Here is a 12648-nt window from a genome sequence, read left to right as displayed (position 1 = left end):
CACACCAATGTGAGAAGTTGGCCTGGTATATGATGCTCACTAGTTCTAGTGATCACCTTGTATCAGTCCAAACAACCCTTATGGTGATTGGTTGTAAGTCAACCTTTATAGACCAGCTATCCTAATGGTAGCATGGACAAAGCAGTCTTAGGCTAAACTCTTTTGGCATGTGAAGCCAGCTGTTTTACCACAATATAACCCCTTGAATACCAGATGAAAGGACACCACACAGGTTGTTATGAAAATAAACGATCTATTTATTAATAACAACACCTCTGAACTCTTTATGAGGTCAGAGGGCTAAGCACATGACAATACTAGGAAAGAAATACGAGTTTGCACAATATTTACACGTGTGCCTTAGGGGCACGACAAACCATATACTCAAAACAATGGAATGCGAGGAAGGAAAGTACTGTAAGAAGATCCAGAGGCTGGAGTATCGCTGGGACTACGCTACGAACTAGGTAAGTAAGGAGCAGGAGGCCCACGGGACTCACGTGCAGAGTGGGAACTCTCACGCGGGATGCGTATCAACGTCTATGGATGCTACAGTTTAGAAAGTTACGGATTCCGGACGAACCCGGCTGGATGGAGGGAAAACAACAGTGGACCTGAACACTAGGATAGTGCTCACAGACTTCAGCACCTAGGAGCTTTAGTTACCTAACCCACAGGCTGCGGGTGCATAGGGCTGAAGTTGCGTCGGGTTTGCTGCGTTGGTCCCGGTGATGCCTGAAACAAGGAGTTGCTGGCAGGCAGCCAGATGGAGGAGTCCGGTGGTTCCAAGGATGGAACTGGAAGGAAGAAGTCCTGAAAGGGAAGGGGACAGAGTCTTGGTCACTAGCCAGTGACGGTGCTGGAACCAGGAGGGAACCAGATGCTGTTGCCGCGTTCAGGTGAAGGAAGGGTCGCTTCTCTCTGTAGCTGCGCGGACCAGGAGCTGTTCTTCACGACCAGGCTGGAGGCACAAGCTGTCCCACGTAGTCTGCTGCTGATGACGGTGTTGGATCGTCGATCTGGTCAACAGGCCTTGGCTAATGGAAGCCACGCGGTGGAACAAAGATGGCGTCTGGTGCGGACCAGGAGGGTCTGGGGTGCTTCTCTTTCACAAGGAAGCAAGGGCCAGTCTGGGGGACCAGACTAGCAGTGTCGAAATCTTCGGGTCGTCGTCTCAGGAGTCACAAGCCAGCCGGCAAGTGACCAGACAACAGGAAAGGCAGCAACCAGGCAAAAGGGCCCCACGCAGATCACGGGGATGCTGGGGGGCTGGTCTTTGGTGCAGGAGCTGCGTCGGTGTGGGGCTTCTCAGTCCCCAATGCACTCACTCGAGGAACCCTCGGGGGTCGTGCTGGAAGCGCTGTGCAGGTTTCTTCAAGATGGCCGTCTCCACGTTGCTCTTCGCACCCACGGGTCCCAGCTGTGCTGTGGATGTGGGTAGAGGTCAGAGAGGTCTGGAGGTGCAGGTCTTGTCGAGCTGGATCGTCGGATTCCGGGATGGAAGGACTTTCAGCAAACCGCACAGGAGCTTGATGGTGCCTGCGAAGCAGGATGGTCACTCCCTGACCATAGGGGAGATTCTTCAGTCTTCTGATGTTCAGGAGGTCAAAGGTCAAGAGTTCTTCGTGGAAGTTGTCAAGATTAATCTAACTGGGAATGGGACCAGCTCCTACCTTTATTCAGCTAAAGGGGGCTGCGCTACGACTAGGTCCCTCCTCTGGGTGGGACCAGGAAGGGGGGTGGTTACACCCACTATCCTTTGTCCAGTTTCCCGCCAGAGCTGGGGCTGGAGTGCCCCAGCAACTGGTTGGACCGGTGTATGCACCGGCACCTTGTGTGCCCCAGGCATGTCTCATTCCTTTCAGCTTTGGCCTACCAAATACACAAAATCCTGTCTGGGGTGGTGCTAGCACCTCCCAAGGCAGGAAACCCTTTGTCTGAGCCTCCCTCGCTGGAAGGACTCCCAGCAGCAGGAGGTCAGACGTGTGTCTCTGGTGGCAGCATCCATTTTGTGATGCTGAGGCTTGAGTTAACTTTAACCGGGGTTTACAGTTACATACATGTCGTGTCCCTCTAGAAGGGTGGAATGCTACCCCCGTCGCCAGAATTGGCGAGGGGGTAGTATTCCAATTCGTATGACACCTTACTCGACATGTTTTGATAATGTTATACCAAAGTTAGCATTTAACCACGAGGATTATAATGCACTTAAAAGTATATGGTATAGCGTTATCATGGAACAGCTATTAGGACTTGGTTCCGCAAGCTGCAAACCGGCTCAGCTCATGCCAGAGCACCATCTCACATAATTCCAAGCACTCTGCCTTCAGGACTGATAAGGCCTTCCATAGGAGTGACTGATAGGAATATATGTGTCCATTTTAGGTTTAGATATAGGGAACTATATCTAAAGCAAAGGGTGATTACACCACCTTGCCCCAGCTGTCGTGCAGCCAGTTGTGTCTGTTTTGGATGGCCAGCCAGGGGTGGCATAATACATGCTGCAGCCCCTGGTAGGCCCTGGGTACACCTATGCCCTGGATACCTAAGGTATACTGTACAGGGACTGATAAGGTGGGCCAGTACCAATTGGTAAATGCACCTAGGGTACATGGTTGTAATTTAGAGAGAGAACAGCTAGGCTGTGGGTCTGATTAGCAGGCCCACAGCCAGGGAAAGTCGTAAATCAGTAAAGCAAGAACCAAAAATCTGGGGTGGCCATGGGATTGCAGACCCCACTCTCATACAGCATATATAAGATAAGATAAGATATAAGATGCACCCCTGGTCTGTGGCATTATATTTTTATTTTCTGTGCTTTCCAACCTGTACCTGTACCTCTCGTCATCCTTTTCCTCATAATTAGACAAAATTTGGTCTGCATTTCTTTCTCCAAAAATTCAAACCAGTGTGTAATGGAACTATGCCCCCTTCCAAGATTGCAAAATGTAACCCATGCCAGGCTTTCACAAATAAATGTCCGTGCCAGACCCCCACAAAGTATGACTTTTGTGTTTGTGATCAGGACACGGCTCCAATTGTGTGAGGAATGTTTCCTCATGTACCCAAAGTTGAGAAGCAAAGGTGTACATCACAGAACATTGGAAGATAATGTGCAGGTCTCACTCCCATTCAAAGTTGAGAGCATGGTGTGACTCAAGCTCTGGATTTTGTTCCTGCGACAAGTCCTTATAGTGGTTGAAGTCTTCTAGTTAGCCCAAATTGAAGTAAAAGAGGAAGCACAAGAAGGTCAAACAGGACTAATAGCCATCTCACCTTTCTCTAGGTTCAGAGAAGTCCTGAGCTCATCATATTGACAATCGATCTCACACCCGATCCACCAACGAGCCAATTCTGCAATTGGTCCTGATGCACCCTGAGCTCCTGTTTTACTGCAGGAAGGGCAGGCTCTCATGTCCAAAAAGGCCATAGAGAGGGCTTTGACTTCAGAAGAGTGGAGACTTTATGGTTTCCGACTATTTCCTTGTGTGATGAACTTCTTTAACGCCTTATGAACGTTCCCATGTATTCTGTTTTGGATTTTTGCCCTCGGAATGCCTTCCTGTGGAAAGATAATTTAAGATGCTCATATGGGCCGTGGTTCTAGTTGCCCTGGATCTTGGTGACTAGATGGCAACCCTGAATCTGCAGTATGCATATTTTCATATACCCATCTTGCAGTCACACAGACATTACCTGTGGGCTAGGGTAGACCAGGAGCATTTCCAATTTACTGAGCTCCCCTTCAGCCTTGCCAGTGCCCCTCAGGTGTTCACAAAGATGATGACATTGGTTGCAGCACATTTTTGGAGGTCAGGGATAGTGGTTTTACCCTACCTCGACTACTGAATTTTGTTGAAGGTCTTGCGACAGTTAGTCGTAGACCAACTTTATATAATGGCAATCCTTCTTGCATCTTCCAGATTCATGAAGGTCTGTCCCTCTGGAGTTAGCTGGACCCTCAGGGAATGCCGCTGGTTGTGAACAATCTGGTGGTAGCTTTGAAAACAGGGCAAACAAACTCAGCCAGTAGCAGCTGACGGATCATGAATGGCAACTATATGCAGAGGTAGTGCAGGGAATCCTCTAGTAATTGGCAGAACCCTGTTTAGATATTTTTGCCAGTCGAGAATGCCAGTGTCAAAACATGTGCATGCTGGAATTCCAAAGAAGGCTCTCTCTAGGAGATGCATTCAGGCTGTAGTGGAGCACAGAACTTCTGTATGCCTTACTGTTGCTACCTTTCCTGCCCGAGTTCCGAAGAAGATCAGGAATAACCAGGTCCTAGTCCTAGTGGTTCCGGTCTGGGCCAGGAGAGTGTGGTACCCGGAACTTCTGGGCATGGATATCTACTCTTTCAGAAGGACTTTCTGTCATAGCAGCAGGGCAGGGTTCTGCACCCAGTCCCATGCAATCTATGCCTCATGTAGGGCGATTTAGCAGTGGCAACTGACTGTGTTCCATCTTCCTCCTAAGGTAGTGGATATTATTCTTGCTATGTAGCACTCCTCTGCAAAGTAAGTAAGTAAGTAAGAATTTATTAGCATAATTAAATAAAATCATTGCAATTTGTACAGAATTTGGTTAAAAGTTAAGAGAAAAAACACTAAACAAAATTTGAATAAAAAAGAAAAGAAAAAAAACAGTATGCGCGCAGGAAAAAAAGAGTCAGTTTTGGAAAGTTAAAGTTCATTCTTGATCATCTAGTGGTAACAAAGAGTTAATTTCAGACATAAATTTTACAAAATGAGTCGCCATCTGAGATGAGTCGCCCCTCATGCATACTTCCAATACTTCTTAGCATGTCCTGATGTTAAGAGAAAGCCAGATCAGACGAAGCCAAAAGGTTCGTTGGGCTAGTAAGCGTCTGCAAATGCACAAGATGTGAATCAGGTTTTCCTCCTCCTGTTTGCAGAAACGGCATTGTGTGGAGGCAGCTTTCTTGTATCCTTGGCCGAACTTGTATGCCATCAGTGGGATTAAAGGACCAATGCGTAGTCTCATTAATTGATGTTTTACATGAGGTTTCATGGGCGATGAGAGATAGGGCGGTAATATTTTTGGGGCGTAGAGTTTGGAGGCCCAGCTGCCGTGGAAGAGCTTTAACACTGATTGTGCGTCATGGTCATAGGAAAGAATTTTTGCTTGTTTGGTCAACAGTTTGGATTTCGCCTCTATGGGCAGCGAAATTGACCATATATCCTGTGCCTTTAGAGTTGCCAGACAAAAGGTCAAATATTTATTCCAAGATGTGTCGGGGTTGCTAAGCAGTGACTCTGCAAAATCTGTTTCTGCATTACGCAGGGACAAGTTGGTGCCTGGTGTGGAGCATGCTACACTGACCTGTTGCAGGCTAAACATTTTATTGTTGTTTAGTTTTCGCCCAGCACAGACTTGCAGTGGGCACCATTAAAGGCCATTTGTCGTCCTCTAGTCTTGTGTGCTTGCTTTGACAGACCAACCATGTTTATATGAATCACTTATTATGACATATTTATGCCCCAAAACCCTTTGTGAGGCCACATGATAGTGATCTCAATTTAGTCCTTACTTTCCGTATGTGCTCTTCTTTCAAGTCGATGCACAGCTGCGTATTGTGTCTGTTTACTCTGAAAACTGTTTTCTTCGCCCTGGTGACTTCAGCCCACCACCTGAGTGAGCTTTAGGCCCTCTCGGTGCAATTGTCTTTACAGGATCATTTTCCAGAGAAACTGGTGTTGACGACCAACAAGGCAGTTTTGCCAAAATTCATTACATCTTTTCTTGTTGTGTAATACATCAGCCTCCCAACGTTCTTTGTTCTGCCTTACCCCTTGAAAGAGGTGGAGGGACTCCATCAGCTAAACCCGAAAAGGGTTTTGATCTTTTGCATCGATTGCACAAAAGACTACGCAAGGCAAGGCCATGCAGAAAATAACTTTGTACATGTAGATAGTCCTCTGCATTAAGACCTGTTACACATAAGAAAAGAAGCAACCACAGATGGACAGAGGGCTCATTTCATCAGGCCTATGGCAGCTACTACTGTGTTTGCATGCAAAGTGCCTGTTCTTGAAATCTGTCAGGCGGCTACATGGGTCTCAGTGCATACGTTCATGAAGCAATGCTGCTTGACAGCCAGGTGCTACAGGTGGGATATTTTACCCGTTTGGTCCCACCGGACATTTTGGTCGGACTCCGTTCCACAGACCCTCCAATTTGGAGATGTACCCTTTGGTATATATTCTACAGATGAGGAATCAGAGGTTAGAAGTACCCACCAGACTAACTTGCTACTTACATTCACTGACACTCACTCTGGTGGGCACACTGTCTAATCACAGGTCCCACAAGACCCTGCCACCTCCAGTACAGTGCCCTCTTTTTAACATCTAAAAAGATTTCAAATCAGAGATCTGCACATTGGTACCTCTGATTGTTTCGTTCTCTGCATCTGATGGGACAAAAAGTCAAGAAAGAAACTGGTGTCAATGCACAGAGGTTGCGCTTATAGGAGGTTCTGCTCAAAAACTACCAAGATGGAACAAAGCCAACACTTTGCTGCACTACACCACCTACAAGTGCATGGGAACATTGCTTGAAAAGTTTTAGGCTCCAGTCTGTCCCATGGATATTATTCTACAGGTGAAGAATCTGCCTTTACATAGAGTATCACCAGAAAGAGCATTAATGATGACAAGTAACTAGTTGCTTTGGTTTATTACAGGTTAATAAGCTCAAAATAGAGCTCGAAAATTCTAGAGCACAGTATGAGGAAACAGTTAAACGCTATAACAATTTAAAAGAGGAGAAAAGTATGGCTGAAGCAAGGCTTTGTGAAGAGGTAAGCCAAATTTATGTTTTTTTAGTATATTTAGTCGCAGAATCCTGTTTTGTGAAAAGTCCCATTAGCTGAAAGAAGCAGTTAGTTATTGATTTCTAACCCTAGAATTACCCCCAGGCGTCAGACTGGATCCGGAAAGTTTTTTCGTCAGCAGTACCTCTACGTGTCGGAAGGTGGCGTTGGTCGGCTCGGCGTTCGTCGTTAGCTGCGTGTTACCTGGATGACGTTGCAGTAGCTACTAAGATGCCGCCCTCACGCGCTGATGTCAGTTCTTTCTTTTTCCGCACCAGCCAGTGCAGACCCCGAGAGAGCGGTACCTCCAGTCATTTTTTTAACTGAACTTTTTGAGCAACTTTTGTCAATGTCTTTTTGAGTCTACGACTCCTGTTGTATGTAGGGATGCCCGATTTCAAGGCTTGTGGATCCTGTTCCCGACTGATGTCAGTCACGGATTTGCACCGTGTGTGCCTCTTTTGTCTGGAGCGTGACCGCGACCCCAAGTTGTGCTCCGACTGCCGGTCCATGGCTCCAAGGCTTTGCGAGAGTGGTGCCGCTACGTCTCCACCGGTGCCTCTTCCTCCGGCACTGCTACCGCATTTGATGCTTGTTGGACCCCTGGCTGCTGTCGACCCTGGCCTCCAGCCTGATGTGAGCCCAGAGCCGAACCGTCGTCGTCCGATGATGAATCCGGCACTGAGAGGGGTTTTTGTGCCCCTGTTCACTCCTGCGGTCCCTTTTATGCCAGATTGTCACCCAGAGCATGAGGAGGAGGACTGGGAGGGGTCAGGTAACCCTCTGACTGACCAGTTGGACAGTGAACAGGACTGGAGAGATGAACTGGGGGATGCTAGGGGTCTGGACAACTCCCCTGACCTTGGCATGTTGTCTTCTCCTACTGTGGCTACGGAGGAGGGAGCGTCATACATAGTGGCGCTGCATAGGGCGGCCGAGGCTCTCAACCTCGAACTCCCTACAATGGCGGTTAGGACTAGCCTCCTGACGGAGGTGCTTCAACTGCAAGCAAGCTCTTTGGAGCCCCTGCTGCCATTTAATGAAGCCCTCACCGACGTCATTTTGGGCACCTGGTCTAGGCGGCCCAACATTGGGGCTCCCATAGGATGATTGCCCGACGCCACCGCCTGGCTCCGGGCGACTCCACTTTCTTCTCCCAGCTCCCCATCCCTGAGAGCTTGGTGGTTTAAGCCTCTACCTCCAAGAGGGCATTCCCTACCGCTCCACCGGAGAGGAAATCCAAGAAGCTGGATCATCTTGGGAAGACGATTTTCTCTTCCGCCAGCTTGGGACTGCTGTCGGTAAACACTGCGTGGCTATTGAGCTGTTATTCAAACTCTGTTTAGGATACGGTTGCGCAGGTGCTGTCTCAGTGTCCAGAAGAGGCCCAGACAGTGCTCTTCGTGGCTATTGCCGCTGGGAGGGATGCGGCGAAGTTTACCATCCTTTGTGGGCTGCAATCCGCTGACTCTCTAGGCAGGAATATTTCCACGTTGGTAGCCCTCCAACGCTACGCCTCGATGGTATCGACTGGCTTTTCTACGGATGTCCAGAATACTCTCATGGACATGCCCTTTGATGGCCGTCGACATTTTGGCGACAAACCAGACACCGGTCTAGAGCGTTTCATGGACTCACGGGCTATGGCCTGTTTCTTGGGCCTTTCCAGCTGTCCTGCGCAGTCTGCTTTTCGCCATTTTCATGGCTACGGAAGGGGTGTCCCCCTACGTTCTGCCCAGAGCCACAGGCTGACGCAAATTCCCCAACCTTCGCACGGCCGGGGATGTGAGAACCACCGTTATGGTTCAGGGGCCAGCAGGTGGGCCAGTCTACCACCCCCCCCTCGGCAGCTGCCTCCAAGCATTCCTAGTCCAACATTTCAGGCCCACCAAATGCCAGTGGGTTGCAGGATCCGCCATTGTAGGAAGGTGGATACCTGACTATGGTTACCCCAGATTTGTTGCCTAGTGTTTAGCTGGTTTTTGACTTAGTTGGCCTAGGATCCTGCTAATCAGGGCCCCAGGCTATCTGCTCTCACTGTAAAATGGACTCCATGTACTTTAGGTACATATCTAATTGGATGTTGGATCACCTTATGAGCCCCTGTAGAGTGTACCATAGGTACCCAGGGCATAGGTGCACCCAAGGCCTACCAGGGGCTGCAGCATGTCTTTTGCCACCCCCGGCTGACCATCCAAACTGACACAACTGGCTGATCACTCAGCTGGGGCAAGGTTGTGTAATCAACCCTTGCTTAGGTATAGTATTTCTATACCTACCATTATATATAGACACATATATACCTATAAGTCACGCCTATGGCAGGCCTTAACAATCCTGAAGGCAGAGTGCTTGGTTTTATGTGAGATGAGGCTCTAGCATGAGCTGAGCCTGTCTGCAGCTTTCGAACCATGTCCTTATAGCTGTTCTATGATATAGCCATACCATATACTCTTAAGTGCATTATAATCCTCGCGGTTATTGCTAACTTTGGTTTGGCTTTATCAAAACATTTCGTGTAAGGTGTCATACGCTTTGGAATACTACCCACTCACCAGTTCTGGCGACGGGGGTAGCATTCCACCCTACTAGAGGGAGAAGACATGTTGTTCCTGTTAATCCCGGTTAAAGTTAACCAGAGCCTCAGCATCACAAAATGGATGCTGCTGCCACAGACACAAGTCTGACCTCCTGCTGCTGGGAGTCCTTCCAGCAAGGGAGGCTTGGACAATAAATATCCTGTCTTGGGAGGTGATAGCACCACCCCAGACATGCCATAGTGTATTGGGGCAGGGAGGGCTGAATGAAATGAGACACTGCCTGGGGCACACAAGGTGTCCCATGCATAGCCCGGTTCAAACCAGTTGCTGGGGCACTCCAGCCCCAGCTCTGGTGCGAAACTGGACAAAGGGAAAGGGATGTAACCACCCCCTTCCCTGGTCCCACCCATAGGAGGGACCTAGCAGGTAATCCAGCCCCTCAGATTAGTATATAGGTAGAGACTTTAGATTTATCCTGAACTGAAACTTGAAATGAAACTCTGGACCTTCGATGATCTCCTTCACAGAAGACGACTGAAGAATCTCCCTTGTGGTCAAGGAGTGACCACCCTTTGCAAACAGGCACCATCCAGCAATCAGCAGTTTACTTTGTCGATGCTCCTGCTGGAGCCCGAGCACAGAGTCCGACGAGAGCCATACATCCAGACTTCTCTGACCCCGATCCACAGTCCCTGGAAAGCTGAGACCCATGGAGGCGACGAGAGACGTGGGACCGGCCATCTTGAAAAGCCTGCTCCTTGCTACTTGTGCAGCTTCTGAGGCACCCTCGAAGTTGTGCATTGGGGATTGGGAAGCCCAGCCCCGAGCATCAACTGCACTGAAGATCAGTCATCCACTCTCCACGAGTTCTGCGTGGGGCCCTTCTGCATTTTCCTGCTCAACGCATGTTCTGGCCGCTTGCCCGTTGGCTAGTGGCCTCTGTGACAATGAACCTTTGAATCTACACCACCTGCCTGGTTGCTTCAGGTGGGCCCCTGCTTCCCTGCAAAGGAGAATTCCCATAAACCTTGCTGGTCTATCCCGAAGCAAATATTCGATTCCTGCGTGGGTTGCATTTGCCAAGGCCTGTTTACTCCAATCTGGATGCCGACGCCGCCAACAGCGAGATCCTTTGTGGGACAGTCCGTATCCAACTCCTGGTCGTCGTCGACACCTCCTGGTCCACGTGGCTGCAGAGTCAAGCTTCACGACGTCACCTGATTGCTTCGCGACATCGCCTGGTTCCTTCCTGGTCACTGGCTAGCGACCTAGACTCTGTCCCCACTGCTTTCAGGTACTCTTCATCCTCGATCCACCCTTGGATCCACCCTGACACTTCTCTCCTGGTCGCCTGCAGCATCTTTCTTCAAGGCTCCATAGGATTCAGTGACTAAACCCGACACACTTTGACAACTATGCACCCGCTTCCTGTGGGTGAGGTAATGCGAGTACTCCGGGGCTCCCGTGGGTATTAACTATCCTAGTGTCCTATTTTTCAGTAGCTTTCTCCTAGTCCATCCGGAAGTGACCTAAAAGAACTAGTTTCAAACTCTTACGTTCCTGTAGGAGAGTAGGGTCTGCTTCCTTTGGTCACCCCCACTTTTTGCTTTGCTTTACTGGTTTTCGACTTAGATGTGGCTGTGGGCCTGCTAATCAGACCCACAGCCCAGATGCACTCTCTCTAAATTTACACCATGTACTCTAGGTGCATACACGATTGGGAATTGGTTCACCATGTCAGCCCCTGTAGAAGTGTACCCTAGGTACACAGGGCATAGGTGTAACCAAGGCCTACCAGGGGCTGCAGCATGTATTATGCCTCCCCTGGCTGGCCACTCAAATAGACACAACTGGCTGATCACTCAGCTGGGGTAAGGTCTTGTAATTACCCCTTGCTTAGGTATGGTATTCCTATACCTACTTAGATATAGACACATAGTGACCTATACGTCACTCCTATGGCAGGCCTTAACAATCCTGGATGCAGAGTGCTTGGTTATGTGTGAGATGGTGCTCTAGCATGAGCTGAGCCTGTCTGCAGCTTTTGGAACCATGTCCTTATAGCTGTTCTATGATATTGCCATACTATATACTCTTAAGTGCATTATGAACCTTGCGGTTAAATGCTAACTCTGGTTTGGCTTTATCAAAACATGTCGTGTAAGGTGTCATACGCTTTGGAATACTACCCCCTCGCCAATTTTGGCGACGGGGGTAGCATTCCACCCTTCTAGAGGGAGAAGACATGTTGTTGCTGACTATCCCGGTTAAAGGTAACCAGAGCCCCAGCGTCACAAAATGGACGCTGCTGCCACCGACACAAGTCTGATCTCCTGCTGCTGGGACTTCTTTCAGTCACGGAGGTTTGGACCATAGGTTTCCTGCCTGGGGAGGTGCGAGCACCACCCCAGACAGGACTTTGTGTATTGAGACAGGGAGGGCTGAATAGACTGAGACACTGCCTGGAGCACCCTCGGTGCTCCATGCATACCCCGGTTCAAACCGGTTGCTGGGGCACTCCAGCCCCAGCTCTGGCACGAAACTGGACAAAGGAAAGGGGGTGTAACCACCCCCTTCCTGGTCCCACCCATGGGAGGGACCTAGAAAGTAATCCAGCCCCTTTTAGTTGTATAAAGGTAGGAGCCAACTCCTGAGACTTTAGATTAATCCTGAATTGAAACTTGACACAAAATTCTGGACCTTCGACTTTCTGCTGAAGCTGAAGACTGAAGAATCTCCCTTGTGGCCAAGGAGTGACCACCCTGGGCAACCAGGCACTATCCAGCAAATCAACGGCTTACTTTGTTGACGTTCACGCAGGAACACGAGCACAGAGCCTGACAAGACCCAGACTTCCAGACCTCTCTGACCCTCTCTTCACGACTGCAGCATAGCTGGGATCCTTGGAGGCGACGAGACACGTGGGACTGGACATCTTGGAAAGCCTGCAACTTGCTACCTGTGCAGCTCCTGAGGTACCCTCGAAGCTGTGCACTGGAGATTGAGAAACCCAGATCCCGAGCTCCATCTGCGACGAAGATCAGCCCCCCACACTCCACCAGTTCCACGTGGGGCCCTTCTGCTTTTGTTCTGCTCGATGCGTTGTCCGGTTGCTGGCCCGTTGGCTAGTAGCCTCTGTGACGACAAACCTTTTTGAACCACATCGTTTGTCTGGTTGCTCCAGACTGGCCCTTGCTTCCCGGCAAAGGGGAAGCACCTTAGACCTTGCTGGTCTGCACCAGAAGCCTTTGTTGTATCCTGCGTGGGCTGCCT

At 49.4% G+C, this 12648-nt stretch overlaps 1 protein-coding gene across 12 annotated transcripts in view; it reads left to right on the top strand.

Annotated features, from left to right (window-relative positions):
- SYCP1 (synaptonemal complex protein 1) overlaps positions 1–12648 on the top strand; it is a 6803167-nt gene that overhangs the window by 4804357 nt on the left and 1986162 nt on the right. For all 12 annotated transcript variants that reach the window (XM_078644363.1, XM_078644366.1, XM_078644361.1 and 9 more), the window contains one exon: positions 6707–6823. In XM_078644363.1, coding sequence (XP_078500489.1) covers positions 6707–6823 — 117 coding nt within the window. The remainder of the gene's footprint in view (positions 1–6706; positions 6824–12648) is intronic.

The sequence above is a fragment of the Lissotriton helveticus genome, chromosome 5_1 (assembly GCF_964261635.1).
Source record: "Lissotriton helveticus chromosome 5_1, aLisHel1.1, whole genome shotgun sequence".
NCBI lineage: Eukaryota > Metazoa > Chordata > Amphibia > Caudata > Salamandridae > Lissotriton > Lissotriton helveticus.
This window is presented reverse-complemented; position numbering and strand designations above follow the sequence as displayed.